We start from the raw sequence: 18,866 nt of genomic DNA, 5'->3' as shown, positions 1-18,866 counted from the left end.
CCATTATAGACAATCATTTACCATTATTGAAGTCTTTTAAGTTTTAAGTCTTAACACCTCTTTAATAACAGCGCCGAACAATGTCAAATCGCACTAGTCTTCACAACCGCTAATGTCACTGTCACTGTCACTCTCTTCTGATGCCTTATTCATTGGATTTTGGCAATGGACATCGCCCTTTATACAGCGGCAGAATTCCGAGCATGCCAGTGAAGATTTCTTGCAGATGCACTGGGCTGTTCTGCAGTCGCTCCTACACCCACACTTAATGTTGAGGACTATTCCGGTTTGACTGGCTGATCATTTTCAAAATATACAGGTTGAATCGTAGAAGACTTCTTCCTCCATCCATTCTTCAATGGGTCTTATTCTAGGCTGGTATATGGCTGGGGGTACTGGCTTGACAGCAGCCACACACAACGTCACTTGATAATAGGCACGCTGGTAATCTGGCCGAAAAGCGGCCATAGTTGGTGAAAGACTCATCAATTTGAAAGGGGCTAGGCGCTTGCCACCAGCCTTCCTTGCGAAAATGATCCTTCGCATTGTGTCAAGAGAATCATTTGGTTCTTCTCCTTACATGGATGCCCCGTATGTCAAGCAGGATTCTATTAGCTTCATTGAGAAGGGTTTCAGTATACACAAATACACTTTGGGCGACCTTCCACGCAAGCCGCCGTAAGTGGCGCTACAGTTGGGGGGCAGCTGGGGGGCTTCTGGATAGCACCTGAATGGGAAAGTTGAATGAGCGAGAGCTCGTTCGTACTTAGGCCCGCATCTACTGGCGGTGTGGTGAGAGTGCCTCCGTACCGTAAGATCGAACTCACAACTCTGCTCCAGCTAGCTAAAATTCCTTGAATTATTTATATTCTAACTCTAAATCATTCCGTCTCTCACTCTCTTCAATTCAATAAAATCATCTGCATGTTAACATACACGATAATGAATATGTGGGACACCGTTACAACGGCGTCTCCCAAACTTCGATTGCCGAAAACGCACGCAAAACTCGCCAATGACGGACATCATCTACCCATTCATCCATCGTAAATGAAATAAATTTAGACAAAATGAAGTTGAAATGTCCGAAAGCGGCAAGGAATAATAAGTGGTTTGTCTGTGAGAAAGCAATGATCGTTGCATGCAAGATGAAAGCGCAAGCTGATAGAAGCCCCCCAGCGTGTAATGATAGACGTAGAGGGCTCACATCCATGAAAATTCGCCCGTATCGGTGTATTCCCAAGGGTATAGAGAATCAGGATAGCTATGGCTCCAAATTCTTCAGTACAGAAGCCTTTCCTACTCTGTATTAAACAGGAAACGGTGTCACTTATACCTAATGTATGGGCTCAAAGTAGACAGGGCATGATTTTCTTGTGTTTCTTGATAACCTCATTGATATCTATGACTGCTCGAGTGTGAGATGTTGATTCCGTTAGCACCTTTGTTGTGTGTGGTATGCCATTAGTTTGAAAATGTAGATGGTGTGCCAGAATGAACAGAAAATCTGTATCATCGCACACAACTTTGATAGGTGAGTGACCATTCTCAGCCTCCTTTATCACGTGGTAGGCCATTATTACATCTAAACGTTGTTGTGTTTTTTCGATTCTTTTTCTTAATTCATCTATATTTCGATTATTTTCTTTTTTAATTAATTTAGACAAATAGGTTATTTTTTGCTTTATTTTGAATTTAAAATATTCCCATTTCCTTTCCATTTCTGTTTCCTCAGTTTCATTTAAAAAAGAGACAATGGAAAGTCTAATTTCCTCTTTTATCTTTTCATTCATCAATAGAGAATAATTAAGTTTCCAAAAACCAGGTCCTCTTTTAGGGACTGATCAATTGATTTCAATAGTTATAGCTGAATGGTCACTGCGATAGCCAAACTTAATATCACATTCATTAACACACTCCCGTAGACTACTAGAAATAAGAAAATAATCGATTCTACTCTGAGAACCATTAGATTGCCAAGTATATTGAATTTTACATGGGTTTTCAACACGCCAAATATCAATCAAATCATAGTCCTCTTTTAAAATTTCAAGGCAGTCATAGCATTTAGGGTGATATTGTTTTGAAGTTGGGTGTCTATCTAGAAAGGGGTTTTGTACCGTGTTCCAGTCTCCCCCAATAATTAGAGGCTCGGATCCATACGTTCCTAACACATCATGTAATTTATTAAATACATTACAATCGTCGCTATTGGACCATATACATTAACAACAGTAAAATTTGTATTATCATGCATTACATTTAATAAAATAATTCGCCCTTGACCATCTCTGTGGATTGAGGAAACTTTCAAATTACTATTTGATTTAATCAAAATACATACTCCTGCGCTGCAAGATGTACCATGAGAAAAATAACATTTAAATCCCCATTCACTTGCCCATATTCTCTCTGAGTCTTTAACACTATGTGTTTCTTGTAAAAGAAATATATCAAATTGCATGTTTCTAAACCAATCAAACATGCATCTTCTTTTTAATCTATCTCCTTGACCTCTTACATTGAGAGAACATATCTTAACATGAATTGTATGGTCAGCCATAATCTGTTGATGCATAAATAATTTTACAGTCGAATGAAATTGTTTTAAAGTTAATGAAGCCAATTGACATTATATAGTACACGAAGAATAAAAACAGCAAAACAAAACAAAATAAGAAATGTTGTGAATTGCTTTCAGGCCTAGACTTATAGGCAAACAAAAATAAACATACAAATCTAACTACTCATGACAAATAAATAAATATAACAGAGAAAGAGGAAAACGGCAGGGCGACCACTTTCCGTCTACCTGACATAGTTGTAAAGCTCAGGAGAGGAGCTATGGATATAAAAATATCATAGTTGTCGGCACATTAATATGACACAGTAATGGTTTTTGTGTGACTTAAAATATGAAGCTAAATTTTCATGAAATCAATTGAGTAAATTGGGGTTGTTTCTCGCTTCGCTGCTCAGCTCGATGGACTCTTGCAGGTGTTCTGTGAGCACGTTCTATTTCCACATCTTTCATATGCAAATAGGTGTTGAAAAAAATTACGTGCGAATGTTACGCAATCACTGTTTTCGCTCGCAACTCCCTCTTCCCCTTCGGGGATGCCATGTAGAATCACGTTGTTTTGTTTACTACGGTTAACTAGGTCGACCACGCCTCTTCTAAGCTCATTTACATATTCATAGCTAGCTTTCGACGCTTGAATATTTTGAACTTCTTCTTTGATTTCTCCCATTTCTGATTCCATATACTCAGTTGCATTCTCCAAATCTTGAATTCTCGTATCCATTCTCTCAAACTTGGTCTCTATTTTACTCATTCTCTCAGATATAGCGTCAATTTTAATATTAATCTCATCTAAGACAGAGACCTTTTCCAGAATGTTACGTAACATCGAGTCACTACTGGTACCGTGTGTAGGTTTACTAGTACGTACCGTACTTTCCGGGTCTCTCGATGATTTGGGCGTGGCAGTCTTGTTGGTAGAATCCATTTTTTTAGCTTCTCCTCGTTTTTTTTCCTCGGAAGTGGCTTGACGTTGTCTTTTAAGTTTATTCTTACCCATCCTTAGACAGTCCGACTTAGCATACATGAAATTTGATATTGATATCACTTCTCGCACGAAAAGCCCTGCGAGAAGACGCAGGTAAACAAAACCTAAAATGGGTCCGAATCACCCCTTCCCTCAGCCGACGAACATCGTACAGTGGCTTCGGACTTCGCTAGTGGACTCTTCATTCTTCTCATAAAAAGCACTTTGAAAAAAGTCAAAAAATAATATGAAATGTAAGATTTTTCTACCGGACTGATAGCGATTTGATTAACTTCTATGTCTTCATGATGATATTTTCACAGCCGTAACCAACAAAGCGAACCCTCGAATGAGGTCAGCGTGTTTGTTCTGTTAGTTATCTACTTTCAGTTAGTTCATCTCCTTATTATAACTAGGTCCTCGATATAATACTTTTCTTTGCGTCAGTAAACGTAACATGCTTTGTGAAGTTTTTAAAAAGAACCCACCTACATATTTACATATTTTCAATGTGCCTTTTCCTCTCTTCTAGTGACCAAAGGCAGGAGGCCAAGATGATGGGAGATACGCTAATCCTTGAAGAGGATTATGAGAATTATAAACCCACAGAAGGAGGTAATTCATCTCAAATGTGATCTATGGTTTACTATTAAACAGATTCTAATGTTATGCATAATGTTAAAAGAAAAGGTTGTTCTTGGCAGTCCTTAAGCTTTCCCGAGGCTTACCCGACATAGCAACAAATAATATATGCAGACTGGATTCCAAGTATTGTACTTCATTTATTAATTTTAGGTTAATGCAGGCGCGGATCCAGGATTTCTTAGGGGAGGGGGCCCAACTTTTTTTTTTTTTGCTCCCGAAAATTTGAAAATCGCGCCGGCCGAAAAGTCGCTCATAAGTGGGGGGGGGGGGGGGGGGGTACAGAGCACAATTTTTTTTTTTTTTTTTTTTTTTTTTTTTGCTCCCGAAAATTTGAAAAACGCGCCGGCCAAAAATTCGCTCAGTGGGGGGGGGGGGGGGGGGGGGGGGGGGGGGGGGGTAGTGAGCACATTTTTTTTTTTTGGTCCTCAAAAAAAATTTCAATTTGCACCCCCCCTTGAGCGCCAGGGGGGGGCCCAACCCCCAAAAATCGTAAAAATGACGTGATTTTACATGATTTTTTTCTCAAGGGGGGGGGGGGCCCGGGCCCCCCGGGCCCCCCCCTGGATCCGCCACTGGGTTAATGAATAACTCGTCATTAGATCCCCAGGAAAGAAACCTCCATGAATTTAAACATGTTAGGAATCTCGTCTTTTGGTAAATAAGAGCTACTGATTCTGAAACTCAGGGAGCTACAAGTATTTTTTGTTGGTTTCTCTCAAAATAGTATTCGAAAATTGCTCAAGACTAAAAAAGTAGTTAGATTTTTACCTCAATTATCCATAATATGATGATGAGATATATTCATCGCAGCTAGTGGCTGAACACATTAGAGCAATCCAGCCATTGTCATATCTAATCTTTAATGGAAGTTCCAACCTAGGAAGCAAACTACTTACCAAAGGAAAGCAGAAAAAACAGAGAAATGAAATTTTGAATGAAATCTGACAAAAATTATAATTTTATGAATTTGTAAAAGTTGTATTCTATCTAGGTATTGGTTCTTCAAATTGGCTGTATCGGTAATGTCATGGTGATGAGTGGTGGACAACTTTTCCATTTGTCCCAACAAAAAAATGACTTAAAGAAAAGGTTCATTGATTTAAAACACTATAAACTTTATTGTCATTATTGCAAAGTAAATTTTTTATTGGACAAAGTTATCAAAATTAAATGCTTGGACATTTTTGAAGTAATGATTATTATCAAATATAAAACGCTTAAATACAGCACCGGCATATTTAGCACATGAGAGTTCTCCTGATCACGCTAAGATTTGTGACGTGACATGATGAACATGATTTACACAAGCAGACGACACTATGAACAGGACGGACAAAGAAAGAGGGCAAAATATACGATTCCTATTCTACCCTTAACATTTGCTGTGGTAGACAAAGGAACATCCCTTTACTGCTATTATGTAAAAATGTGTAGAACAGGTGTCAAATGCATATTCACCTGTACTACTTATTTTACATAATAGCAGTGAAGGGATGTTCCTTTATCTACCACAGCAATTGTTGAGGGTAGACTATAGGAACTGTATATTTTGTCCTCTTTCTTTGTCCGTCATATTCACAGTGCGATGTCCCTTGACATCTCACACATTTTCAGTGCCTTTTTTGTCATCTTTTCTTCAGTTATTTGTCTTACTTCATTACCCTCAGGCTAAATGTTAATCCATTGCCTTACTCTAAACCCCGCGCATGGTATCATTTTAATACAAAATTCAAGGATAACTAAAATAAAGGAATCCGTCGCTTGTAAACAAAATAAGCCGCCGTTGTATTTTCAGCTGCATACATGGGTGGGTAATAGGACGATTTTTTTTTTTTTTTTTTTTTTTTTTGGGGGGGGGGGGGGGGGGGGGGTCTCGAAATTTGGAAATTTGACATTTTTTTTCGTTGGGGGGGGGGGGGTAAGGTCACCTTTTTTGGGTCAGCTATGGGCATAATTTTTTTTTATTTTTTAGGTGGGTTTTCACACATAACAATACCAAAGGGGGGGGGGGGGGTTCATCCCTAACCCCCCCCCCCCTGTGTACACGCCTTTGTATATAGGAGACCTAGTCTCATTTCTTGTTATTTATGTTCCAATTGCAGAGATTGTTGAATATGCCACCACAGTGATAGGCATAGATCCAGACACAGAACCTCATTTGATGTGGATTGCTAGGGAAGGCATCAGTGCACCACTACCAGCTGATTGGAAACCATGGTAATGAAATAATTAATGCTTTCAGTTCAAGGGGGAGGTTTCTTTTGATGAAGAGTAGACAAATGAGAGAAACAGATTCATGAAAGTTTAGTGGAATCTGACGAAGTTAAGAAATTTGAAGTTGTGATAAATCCAACGCGATTTTGACAACTCCATGACTACTCTTGCAAACAGTTTTGTAATCTTGTAATCTGGTAAACTTTCATTCTTCAAAAGAAATATATTATCATTCACGTTCCCAGCAAATATTGTTTGTCACATATTTTCATGAGGCCCCGTTTAATAGACTATAACAATTTAACCTGAACAAATTTCCCCGTTCCAGATTAATATTTTCCCATGGCACCCCTTCTAGTCTGCTCCAAGGGGAAGGAGTAGCAATTGCAATGATTTAATTCCTGAGAAATGCTTGTCCATTATCTTGTTATGCCTCCGTAACGAAGTTGCCGGATGCATTATTTTTTTATTTATTTTTTTGTTGGAAATTACTTCCTATTGATGTTACCCGTTCTGTCAGTGTCTGTATTTTGAAAAGCAAACTTAAATTGTATTTGTAGAGTTATTATGATGAAAATATTTTAAAAATATGTCACCACATATGATAGTATTTAATTACTTTTTTTTCTAGCTTCATTGTCTACCCCCCCCACCCCCGCCCCCCTCTTTTCCAGGCTGGCCCTTACCTTACCTTACCAACATTTCTCCATTTATTAACAAACTCGCTTGTTATTTTTTTCTCGTTTGTTTTTTTGTTTTTCTATTTCTCTTCTATTTTGTCCCCATCACCATTTCCTCTACATATAACTTTCTTCCTTCTCAACTTTTCTCTGTTGTTGTTTTATTCCGTTTTGTGCTTTTGCTCTCCATCCTTTCGTGTATATCTTCCCATTTTGTCCTTTTCATACATCAATTCATCTCTTTTGTAAAAATATTTCCCATGTGTAGTTATTTATAGTCTTAAATGGTAGTTTTTTCTTTCATTTCTTCAGAGTAATTAAAACATTTAGGTATTAAATTCTCTTTGGGGACCTTGCTCTAAAGCTCAGCCTTTTTAAGGTCTCCTCTTTCTTTCAAGTTCAGAATATGATCTTACATAAAGAACTTGTTTATATAATTTATTTTGTTAATGACAATAGTTGTATGTTGAACATTAATATTGCACTTCAAATTATGTTTGTTATATGGATAATCTGCTATTCCTGTTACTTTTTTGTGTTATCCTATGTACAAATGTTGTGAAAGAAGAAATAAAATGAACTATGAACTATAAACTTGTGATCGCTTTATCTAAAAAACTGATGGATTGATTCCAGCCAAACGTGGGTCACTTGCAAAGCAAATGAACTGATTAGATTTCGGGGTCAAAGGCCAAATGTCATGGGGTTCATTATGTATGCAACAATTGCTTGTGAACGTATTATCATTAGAACCGACGGATGGATTACTATCAGACTCAGGACATGTATGTAGCTTGCAGAACCAATGACCTTATTAGATTTTCGGGTCATGAAGTAAAAAATCAAGGGGACATAGGCTACATGTATATGCAAAATTGCTTGTAATTACGATATTCTGAGAACCTAGTAATGGATCACAATCAAACTTGAACTTTAAACTTTGCTTCTTTTTGTTTTGTAAAATGGCTCAAAGGCGGAGGCATCATTTTTGACTGCGTGTAGTTGAAGATCCATCTAGTTTTATCAATAGTTTTCGTATTGCTCCGTTTAGTCTCATTTCACAACGCCCCCTATCGTCAGAGTCAGCAGTCTAACATGTTAGCCTATGGACGTTTTTTTTTTTAAATCGTTAAAAATTCATTTTTTGTTTAAACGAAAAGCACATCCACCCCGACGTACGTTATCACTAGCTCTTTCATTGGAGCCCTCATGTCTCTGATTGACTTTTGAAAGTTCACCCACCGTAATTTTTCAAAATAGGTTGCAAGCTCGCCATTGCCTAAAATACACATGTGAAACAAGTCAAACTTTGGACTCAGTCTGCCAAGCGATTGTAAGATTATAGGTCAGGCACACGAAGGATAAGAAGCATGAATTATCAATTATCACTTCTGCTATGTTAATTATGTCCATTTCATCCAACCCCCCACCGTAATTTTTCCATTTAGTAAAAGCAAACATTTAGCCGAGGTAAGCAAAAACATGAATATTCATGACACACCATGGACTATTCGGTTATTAACAGAGGGGTGCAATCGGTCATCACGTCAAACTCCCCTAATTGCCACCAAGTATTTCATATCATTATATAGTTTGGTATGTTTCTTTTACTCACTCATGAATTATTAAATATCAATGATGGTTTAAAGATAATTATGTAAAATAAATTTTAGCTGATATTTATTAACAAAGTAATTTATAGTTAGCAAAGCAATCACACATACAAAATTACTATCAAGTGTCGTCTGCTACGCCGATTGTCGCCTGCTTTGTTTAATACCCCTTCACATACACGGATTTTTCTTACGAGTCCTTACGGATCGCACAAATTCACGGATCTTTCACGGATCCTTACGATTTGGCCACTTTTACGACCAGTTTAAGAGTTATTACGAGCTCTTTGCGGTTTATTACGGATTATTATGAGTTATTACGATGTATTTACGGCAACAGTCCACGATTTGTTACGATTTGTCACGAATAACTACGAGCAACTCATGTGTTAGTTACGACCTGTTTACGTGTTGTTACGAATAGTTACGAGTAAGTTACGAGTATATACGAGTCCTTACGATTTTTAGCCCCAAAATAACAACTGAAAATGAAGTGTTCGAATTTGCAGTTTTTATACCTTTCCCCAATTCGTAAACAGCTCGTAAGCATACGTAAAGTATACGTATCTATTTGTAAAGTACTCGTAACTACACCTAAAATGCTCGTAATAACCCGTATAAATCCGTAAAGCCATCGTAAACTGACCCAACAAAATCGTAAGCAACGCGTTAGCACACGGAACCATCCGTAAACTGCTCGCAATAATCCGTACATAATCCGTAAACAAATGTTAAACTAACCGTAACGAATCGTTACAAAAATCTGTTACGAGTCATTTACGGATTCTTGTGAGCAGTTTACGGATGGTCACGTGTTGTTGGGAGCGGTTAACGGATGATTACGGATTGTTACGAGCTATTTACGAGCTATTTACGGACAAATCAATCCGTGGACAATCGTAAGGAGATTGCCTCTCCTTTCACGGATCATTAAGAGTGTCTAGGAGTTGTTGCGAGTTGTGACGAGTTATTTACGGATACCAGCGAGTTATTTACAGATGCTTGCGATTGACTACGAGTTGGCGATCCGTAAGGACTCGTAAGAAAAATCTGTGTATGTGAAGGGGGTATAACGCACATATTTATCGTTTGGACTATAAGGTATACCAGGGAGATTTCTATTTTCCTGCGGTACAACGTATAGCAGAAAAATGTTGTATACGCGGATCCTTTTAATGATTACGTAATGGAAGTGGCGAGACGCAACGATTCCGTTTGGTTTGCATAACTTAGGCAGGTGAAAGTTATTGTATTGAGAAGGAAAGGAATGTTCACACCCGACGGCGCGGTGGCCTGTACTTATAGCGAAGAAGAAGAAGAATGTATAATTCGCGCCATTGCGCGCGAACACATCACACCCAATGGCATACACCCGGTACCCTGCAACACAGTGGAACATTCTAAGAAAATGAAAATTTATCTACAAAATAGACCTCTTGAATCATCTGAGACGTAACTTACCCTATTCTGATGACTTCAATGAATTTCAAGATAACAATGGCTGCGTTTCCATCCAAAAATAAAACTACTTTGCAATTAGAAATAGTCCATTTCTCGATAATTTCACAAAATATATTTGCCGCCGCATTCAATATGACGTCATTGACAGCTGATTGGCTAGTTTGGTAGTGACGTCGAACGAGCTATGTTTGTGCTGCAGTGATCCAGCGAGCGAAAATGAGACAATCGGAGCAATATGGGACACTGTTTAGGGAAGACAATGGCCCCTTATAAATTCATTATACTATGAAATCAAAAATACTGTTGAAATGAGTATTTCTTTTGATATTGTATTCGTATTGCAGTCAAGACACATCTGGAGGGGACATATACTATTTCAACTTCACCAGCGGTGAGAGTACCTGGTACCATCCTTGTGATGAGTTCTACCGGAAGATGGTCCAGGAGGAGAGGGAGAAACCCAAAGCAACATGGAGAGGATCAACAGGGGCACGAAAGAAGGAGATGAAATGGAAGAAGGACAATAAGGAGAAGAAAGATGGAGGAAGGAAGAATCAAGACATATCTCAGGGTCGGAGATCGACGATATCAATGGGCGTGAGTCTCAAGATAGCCCCCTAAAATCCTGAAAACCGTACGCGAAGGGCCGATTTTCCTTAAAAAACAGTCGTCCCCGTACAGCATCTGAGTATGTCGGTACTGATTCTGATCGCCCGCGCACCCATATCCGTTTAGCCTTTAGACAAGGCCTCATGTCTGATAGACGCCGAGCGACTAAAAAGAGACTACTCGCGAAAACCCGAGTGAACGGCTGAGCTAGTGGCTTCAGCCAAGAGGCCTTTAGTAATCTGTTTTGGATTTCTTATGTTAAACTTTGTTTCCGACTAGAGTTCTCTACCGAAATGGTAGCGTCCAATCAACGAACGTATCCTCGCATGACGTCAGCATATAGTATCCATCACACACACACACACACACACACACACAAAGTAAAATATACGTAGTACGAACATGGACCTACTAAGAATGACATACGGGCTAAAACGTATAACATGGAACGAAAACGAGTTGGACTGGATCATTTTATATACAGGGAAAGTCCAATTACCTCACTTATGATTGTTAGCTTATGTCATCGAATGCTTCCTATTTTATTTTAAATAGATTTGAATGTGATATTTTGTATTTATCATTTATATGTTCATCTCAAAAACAAAACTTATTTACGTATTTTACCTTTGCTTACATGTTTTGATAATGAACGAATCACGAACGAATGCAACTGGGAGATGGCCGTTCTGATTAGTCAATAAATCCAAAGTTATGAATTACTTATGCGGATCAGTAAAGCCAGAATCCAAAAGGCCTCGCGGCTAATGCCACTCGATCACGTTATCACCCCGGGTTTCTCGATTCATCTCAGCCGTTGATTGGGGTGGAAAATAGCCAGAGTCACGAGACCTTGTCAAAAGGCTAATACCGCCCCCCCCCCCCTGCCCGCGTAATTTTTTCCCCACTTGAGCTCTGGACCCCAGTATGAACTCATTTGCATACAACCAATCAGAGCTCATCTTGTCAATAACAAGCTATACGCGTGCTAAAGATTTTCGGGATGCGAAACACGAAACGATGATGCGAAGCTCTAGCTTCACACACATAGCGCATTGCAAACGTGCATAGGCATAGGCTTGTATATACCTTTAGCAAATCTATTATAGATCTACACCTCTAATGATATCAGTTAATGTAACTGCTGTGAAAAACTATCAATTAGCACGAAGTTAAAGTTACTCTAGCAATCAAAGGTAGGCCTTATCGTCATCGGAGCCACTATATAGGGACTCATTTCTTAAGATTTTAAGGTTGAGAACATCTAGACTATTTATACCTCTAAACAGCTCTAATAATATCAGCTTTATTTGGTTACTTCTTTTATTGCAGGATTCTTACCTGAGAACTATGAACATCACAGCAATTTCCTAAGCTGATATTATTAGAGCCTTTTAGAGGTGCAGATTTATAATAAATTTCTCAACCGTAAACCTTTAGAACTGAGTCCCTATATATAGCGGCTTTGATGACGATTAGGGCCTATCATTGATTGCCAGAATAATTTTTAATTAGTGCTAAGTAATATCTTTTCATAGCAATTTCATAAGCTGATATTATTATTAGAGGTGTAGATCTATAATAAATTTGCTAAAGGTAGACAAGCTAGAGCATATTTCAAATGAAACTATTACCAAGTCCAGCTGTGCCATGGCCATGCACGCACACCATGCATGCTGACATAGGCAAGGCGCTGTCAGTGTGTGAGGAGCTTCGCATCGTACCCTTTCGCATCCGTAAAATCTTTACAAGCTAGTGATTGACAAGATGAGATCTAAAAAGTGGGGAAAAAATTACGCCCCCGGCCCAAGCCCTATGCCCGATCGAGCCTAATTGACGGACACGAGTTTGCAGTTCAAAGAAGCATATTGATATCGCGCTGCTAGCTCATGAGCTCGCACGCACGATCCGAGATCTGGCAATAATGCATGCATGGCAGGCCGTGCGCGTCCCGATTCAATATATATCATTGACCTCTACGGTCAGTGAAATATACATGTACTTTCGCACAGTATACAATACATCCCATTTAAAATATATGTGATTCCTTTTGAAATTGTGTTATTTATAACTTAAAAGTACTAAAAAACATTAAATGTGAGTGAATATTTTTGTATTGTTGTCCCACATAGCGAAATATTTGTTATAACGAAACGTCCAAAATCAATCCCGGATTTTTCCCCCTATAAAGCTAGTTTCGTAGACAGAAATTGTATTTTGTTATAAAAAAAACGTTTATAAATATATATATGATGTTCATATAGTCTATACCTCAAAATTTGTCTTACATTTGTTTAAAGGGATAGTTGAGTTCTGTTGCAGAGGGCGCTACACAAAATAATTTTGTTGTGAGATAATTCAAAAACGAGTGTCAAATTTGAAAGAACATAATATTTAAATGACAAAATCATCTTTGTTTAATAAAAAACGGTTCATAGACGGCTGAAATAACAATTTCTCATACTTGTGTACCACCACAAATATTAGATATTTTGAATAATTTGAAAAAACCGTTGAAAAAACGAAATAACGCCTTTTACGTCGTATTTCAACCAATGCCGATGTTGGCTTTTTCGTTCAGTTGGCATTTTCGTGTTGCTTATATTACGCACGACTAGCCGGCCCATGTATTGTTATTTTTAATTAAATAATTAATTTACGGTCACCGTGTTTTTTTTAAGTGGACCTGAATTGGCATCATCGTATTGGCTAAATTTTACACATTTTGGGGTTTAAATTTACCTTCATAGCAATTTTAGGTTTTAAAGGGGAACTAGAAATGTCATAGATAAGAATAAGAGCAATAACCATGTACTTTGAAGGCATTTGCGGTCTGAAAACAGAACTCAACTATCCCTTTAAATGAATTATATTATTATACGATGCCATTGATGCAATCAATTTCTGTCTCTTAAATGAAACTAGCTTGGCCATGGTTTTGCATGTTGCGTTTAACAAATACATCGGTATGTGAAACCATAGTAAATATATTCACTCACATTTAATGGTTTTAAGATACAATATAAACTACACATTTCTAAACGGAATTAGATATATTTGTGTAATGGGATTACATTGTCCTTGATAAAAATTCGGGACAGAAAAAAAAAATACTAAGAAACATATTACGTACCAATTTGGTCACTAGCGGTATGATGGCTAAGGGAAAACACAACTTATTGTAAAATTGGTTACAGCTTACAATAAGTCTTTCAGAAAGTAGCCCCCTGTTTTCAAAAGTAGCCCCCAATTTTCTTGAAGTAGCCCCTTAGTTTTTGAAAAGTAGCCCCCATAAAAAAAAGTAATTCCTAGCCTGTCTTAGCTTCATAAGTAGCAAACCTTTTTCGTTATAAATGGATGAATCTGAGAAACGAAGCTTTGGTATCATTCCGAATAATAGATGATGTCTCTTTCCAGTTCACAGTAAAAGCCTATTCAGACATGGAGATGGTAGGGAGAGAGAGAGTGAACAAAATCTTTACAAAATGATAGGTATTGTAGTCCTCACATTTCTGTGTAAGATCTGGTAATATGTATCGCGACTGTTTTTTAGTTCATAGCTATGTTTTTATTTGCATCTTGCCATTTGTTAGCAGAGGGCGCTACGAATAAGAGCAATAACCATGCACTTTGAAAGCATTTGCGGTCTGAAAACAGAACTCAACTATCCCTTTAAAAGTTCTGCTTTGCAATCGCCATTTTTAGGCAGCTTACCATGTGGTGTCTAACTAAACAAGGCCTAGTATAGGATATTACACAGTGTAATTTGAACTTGCATATTTCTTCTTTGGTCTCTGTCTCTCTCTCTCTGTCTCTCTCTCTTCTTTATCTCTCTCTCTCTCTTTATGTCTCCATTTATTTCCTCTGTTCTTTATTGTCGCTGTTCGTATATCCACCTTCTCACTGTACATCATACTCTATCTCAATCCTGCTTCTCCTTATTTTACGTTGGTCGACAGTCTATGGGTTCCTTAAAAGAGAGGTCTCGAGGATCACCCCTTGTCAGTCTAAAAGGCCCTGCTCATCTTAGTACCATAGGGACACTCCCAGATCCAGGCAGCACACTAAGTTCTACATCAGAGGTAAGTTAGTTCGCTTTGAGGGGCATAGTTAACCCTTTCAAGAGAGAATGCATTGATAGGGCTAACATATTGTTCTACATATTGGCAATAGTAATATTATTATTAATTTATTGCTAAGTTTTACATCAGGGGTTAGTATTAAGTATGCATAAATTGACTGCATTGAGGAGCATAGTTAACCCTTTCACGACAGGATTTATATGTACGGCTAAATTAATTACTGCTCTTCAAATTGGCAACAACATTATTTTTCTTTTATCGCTACAATGAAATAATAACATGCAATGTCTCTGAAAACAATATACCTGGGGGACAATGTTGTCAACATGTTTTAGAAACGGCCAGTTTTTATCGAAAAACTATGACCTTTAATCTCTCATTGCATTGCCAATTTAGTTTTTCTTGTTCTTCAAATATATTCATGGAACAAAAATGGATGCAGTGTGTGCAGAATTGTGTTTCTTTCTACTCCTTTATCTGGTATATTTGTTCTGAATTTGCTCTGAATCAAAAGTTATTGAGCCAAGCCACAAATTGTGGAATAATTGTATTGATAAGCGTTACAATTATTACCCAATATGATTTCAAGATTGTGCCATTCCTGTTGATTAACACTACATAAATAGCTGTTTGAAATTCCAATGCTTCTCCCAATAGATATTTGAGGTTCTGTATTTCATGAGTTGTTATGAGTTGTTATGGATGTTTCAGAAATGTTTCTGTAGAGCCACATGTTTTTACATCCAATCAGGTTGGTTATCCTCGCAGATCATTTAAAACCGTTTATAACCAACTTTGCGTGCAAGTTGTTATGGATAATTCTGAAATGTTTCTGTATAGCCACATGTTTTACATCCAATTAGTTTTAGTCAGGTGGCTTAGCGTCAAATTTATCGATTACCATTACATGCCAGATGAAAGCGCTATTTTTGGTACAAAGCTTCCTTAGGACCTACCGAACCATGTTAGGGTAGGAGCCCCCAGCAAAAAAAAAACAATTTAAGGGTTTGGGGGCAAGGTCGTCGTCCCGGAACCCCAAAACAAGGTGAAGTAACATTGATTTGTAGTTGTACAAATGTAGTTTTTTGGCACAAGGGCTTCCATAGGATCTAGTAAATGGTGTTCGGGTTGGAGCTCCCAACAACTATAGCAATCACAGAGAAACGAGGTACAGGCTACATTAAACACATAAGTGGATAATTGGAAAATGGTGAACACACTAAAAGCCAGGTCTTTGGCTTTTTAGTGTGTGTTCACCTAGTTTTTTTTAAATATTTGTTTTAAACATTATTATTATAAAATTTAGACATCGGTCAAACAATACATAAAACATAGAACATGAAAACATAAACATGGAAACATTATAAAAAAATATATAATAGCATCAAACAGTATTGTATGGTTCTACAGGATAATTAAAGAAAATATATTTAACAAATTAAAAGTACTTAATATGAACAGATACTTATATTGCCTCCTGAATGTATTATTAAATTAAATATTGAATTGGTTACATTTTACATCATTGTAAAGAATTGGACCCGAATGTCTTAGAGAGTATCTTGAATAATCATTATTATATGTCCACCGATGGAATTTGTTTGCATTTCTTGTAGGATAACTATGAATCTGAGAATTTAAAGAAAACGTATTCATTTCATATAAAGACAGAGTGTGGGTATTAAATCTTTGCATAAGGGGACATATGTGTAGTTTGTTTATATCTAACTTAAGTGTACATAATTTCTTAAATAGTGGGGATGAGGGTGTCATATAACTTGAATTAGTACATATACGTATTGCTTTCTTCTGTAATATAATTAGTTTGTGTAAGTGTGTAGAATAAGTATTTCCCCAAACAGTATTGCAGTAAGAAATAGCGGATAAAATAAACGTATTGTAAATATTAAATAAGACATATATAGGTAAAATATTTTTCAATCGATACATAATTCCGACATAACGTGCAACCTTTAAGCATACAGAAGTAATATGATCCTTCCAATTCAAGGATTCATTCAAAGTACCATTCAGCTTTACCTGACTTGGGGCCTAGTCCATTCCCAAATATGGATGATATAGTAGTCACATGCAAAGGGGTCACCAAGCTGCTGAAACGCTTAAAACCTCACATAGCAACATGGCCAGACGAAATCTCTGCCAGAATGTTGAAGGAAACCGCCGAACAGATCTCCCCTGCGATTACCCTGCTTTTCCAAGCCTCCCTTCATCAAGGATGCGTTCCATCGATGTGGAAGAAGGCACTTGTAGTTCCCATCTACAAGAAGGGCTGCAAGTCACCCCCGGGTAACTACAGGCCGATTTCGCTGACTGCGATCTAACGCAAGCTGTGTGAGCATGTTGTTCACTGTGCAATTATCCACCACCTCATCCATCATGACATTCTATATGACAATCAGCATGGCTTTCGGAAGTGCCGTTCTTGTGAAACACAACTGATCCTCACCGACCTTGCTAGAGGACTGGAAGACAAGGGTCAGTACGATGTTATCCTACTAGACTTTGCTAAGGCCGTTGACAAGGTATCTCACAAACGACTCTTTCTCAAAGCCAAACATTGTGGTATACACGGCCTTACTCTTCAGTGGATCGAGAACTTCCTGACTGGCCGTACCCAACAAGTCATACCGGAGGGCCACCTCTGAAGCCAAGGCCACATCTGGCGTACCCCAGTGTAGCGTCCTAGGTCAATTGTTATTTTTGATCTACATCAATGACCTACAATATTGCATTAGGCATTCAACATAACGCCTTTATGCTGACGACTGTCTGCTCTACAAACCAATCAGGTCGACCCATGACTGTGACAAACTGCAAGAAGATCTAGACAGGCTCCAGGACTAGGAGCAGACGTGGAAGATGGAATTCCATTCCTCCAAGTGCCAGGTCTTGCGAGTGAACAAGAAGAAGAAGCCACTCCTAGGCCAATACACCATCCATGATCATCAGCTGGAGCAGGTCAACTCAGCCAAGTACCTCGGGGTCCACATTGATTAGAAGGTGAACTTCAATGCCCGTGTAGATGCCACAGTCAAGAAGGCAAACTCTATCTGTGCCTTCCTGCGCCGTAACTCTCGACACTGCAACCAAAAGATCAAGGAGGCTACGTATGTCACATACACTAGGCCCATAGTGGACTATGCTGCAACAGCATGGGATTCACACACCCAAAGAAACATCAACAAGGTCGAAATGGTTCATCGCAGGAGTGCGCGGTACGTCTGTGGTGACTACGATCGTACCAGCAGTGTTACAACTATGATGAACAAACTAAAATGGCCCTCGCTAGTTAGTAGACGTCTGCAAAGCCATCTTTCAATGCTGTATCGCATCCGCTTTAGTCTTGTTGACGTTGAATAGCAACAATACCTAAATGCAGCAACATCTGTCACAAGAGGTCACGGATCCCGCTTCAGAATGACACTGTGTACTAGCCAAGCCTACATCAGCTCCTTCCTTCCCAGAAATACCAAGGACTGGAACAACCTGCCAGTTGATCCAGCCTGCTCACTCTCCCTTGAGGCATTTAAGTCCTCACTGGGAAAGAAGCACCCCTACCTTCCCTCACGGGATGAACAGTTTTTACTCGCACCCTGTACATATATGCACAAGGATCCTGGCCAGCAGGCTCCTCACAGGCACACACAGTGCGCAATCTTCAAGGCCATGAAGCAGCACTTTTCTTGGAAGAAGACATGAGACCTTCGAAACTAAGTTGACATTAGATTATCGATAATCTTTCCTGTGGCAAATGTTACCAGTTGTATAAATAAAAGTAAACAACACAACCATTCCTGTATTAATTCGGATGAATGTTACATTATTGTCCATGCAAATTATTTAAATATATTTATATATATTTCTAATCAAATATTCTTTTTGACATTAGATAATCCTGTACAATTTCTTCCTGTAGCAGATGTCAACAATCTTAGTAGTTGGAAAAGTCAACAACACAGCCGATCTCATAATTGGTCGGATTAATATTAAATA

General features: G+C 38.3%; 1 protein-coding gene across 1 annotated transcript; it reads left to right on the top strand.

Moving 5' to 3' along the window:
- Positions 1–16,921: 16,921 nt before the first annotated feature.
- Positions 16,922–17,518, top strand: LOC115921130. The gene is made up of 2 exons (XM_030978248.1): positions 16,922–17,159; positions 17,334–17,518. Exons 1-2 carry the CDS (start codon positions 16,922–16,924, stop codon positions 17,516–17,518), a joined length of 423 nt encoding a protein of 140 aa, XP_030834108.1.
- Positions 17,519–18,866: the final 1,348 nt, after the last annotated feature.

The sequence above is a fragment of the Strongylocentrotus purpuratus genome, unplaced genomic scaffold (genome assembly GCF_000002235.5).
Source record: "Strongylocentrotus purpuratus isolate Spur 01 unplaced genomic scaffold, Spur_5.0 spur5_contig_812, whole genome shotgun sequence".
NCBI lineage: Eukaryota > Metazoa > Echinodermata > Echinoidea > Camarodonta > Strongylocentrotidae > Strongylocentrotus > Strongylocentrotus purpuratus.
This window is presented reverse-complemented; position numbering and strand designations above follow the sequence as displayed.

Excerpts from the sequence above, each read along its gene's own strand:
- LOC115921130 (XM_030978248.1), top strand. The coding sequence starts at position 16,922 with ATGGATGATATAGTAGTCACATGCAAAGGGGTCACCAAGCTGCTGAAA. Across the intron at positions 17,160-17,333 it reads GGGCTGCAAGTCACCCCCGG|GACTGGAAGACAAGGGTCAG; the intron begins GTAACTACAGGC and ends ACCTTGCTAGAG.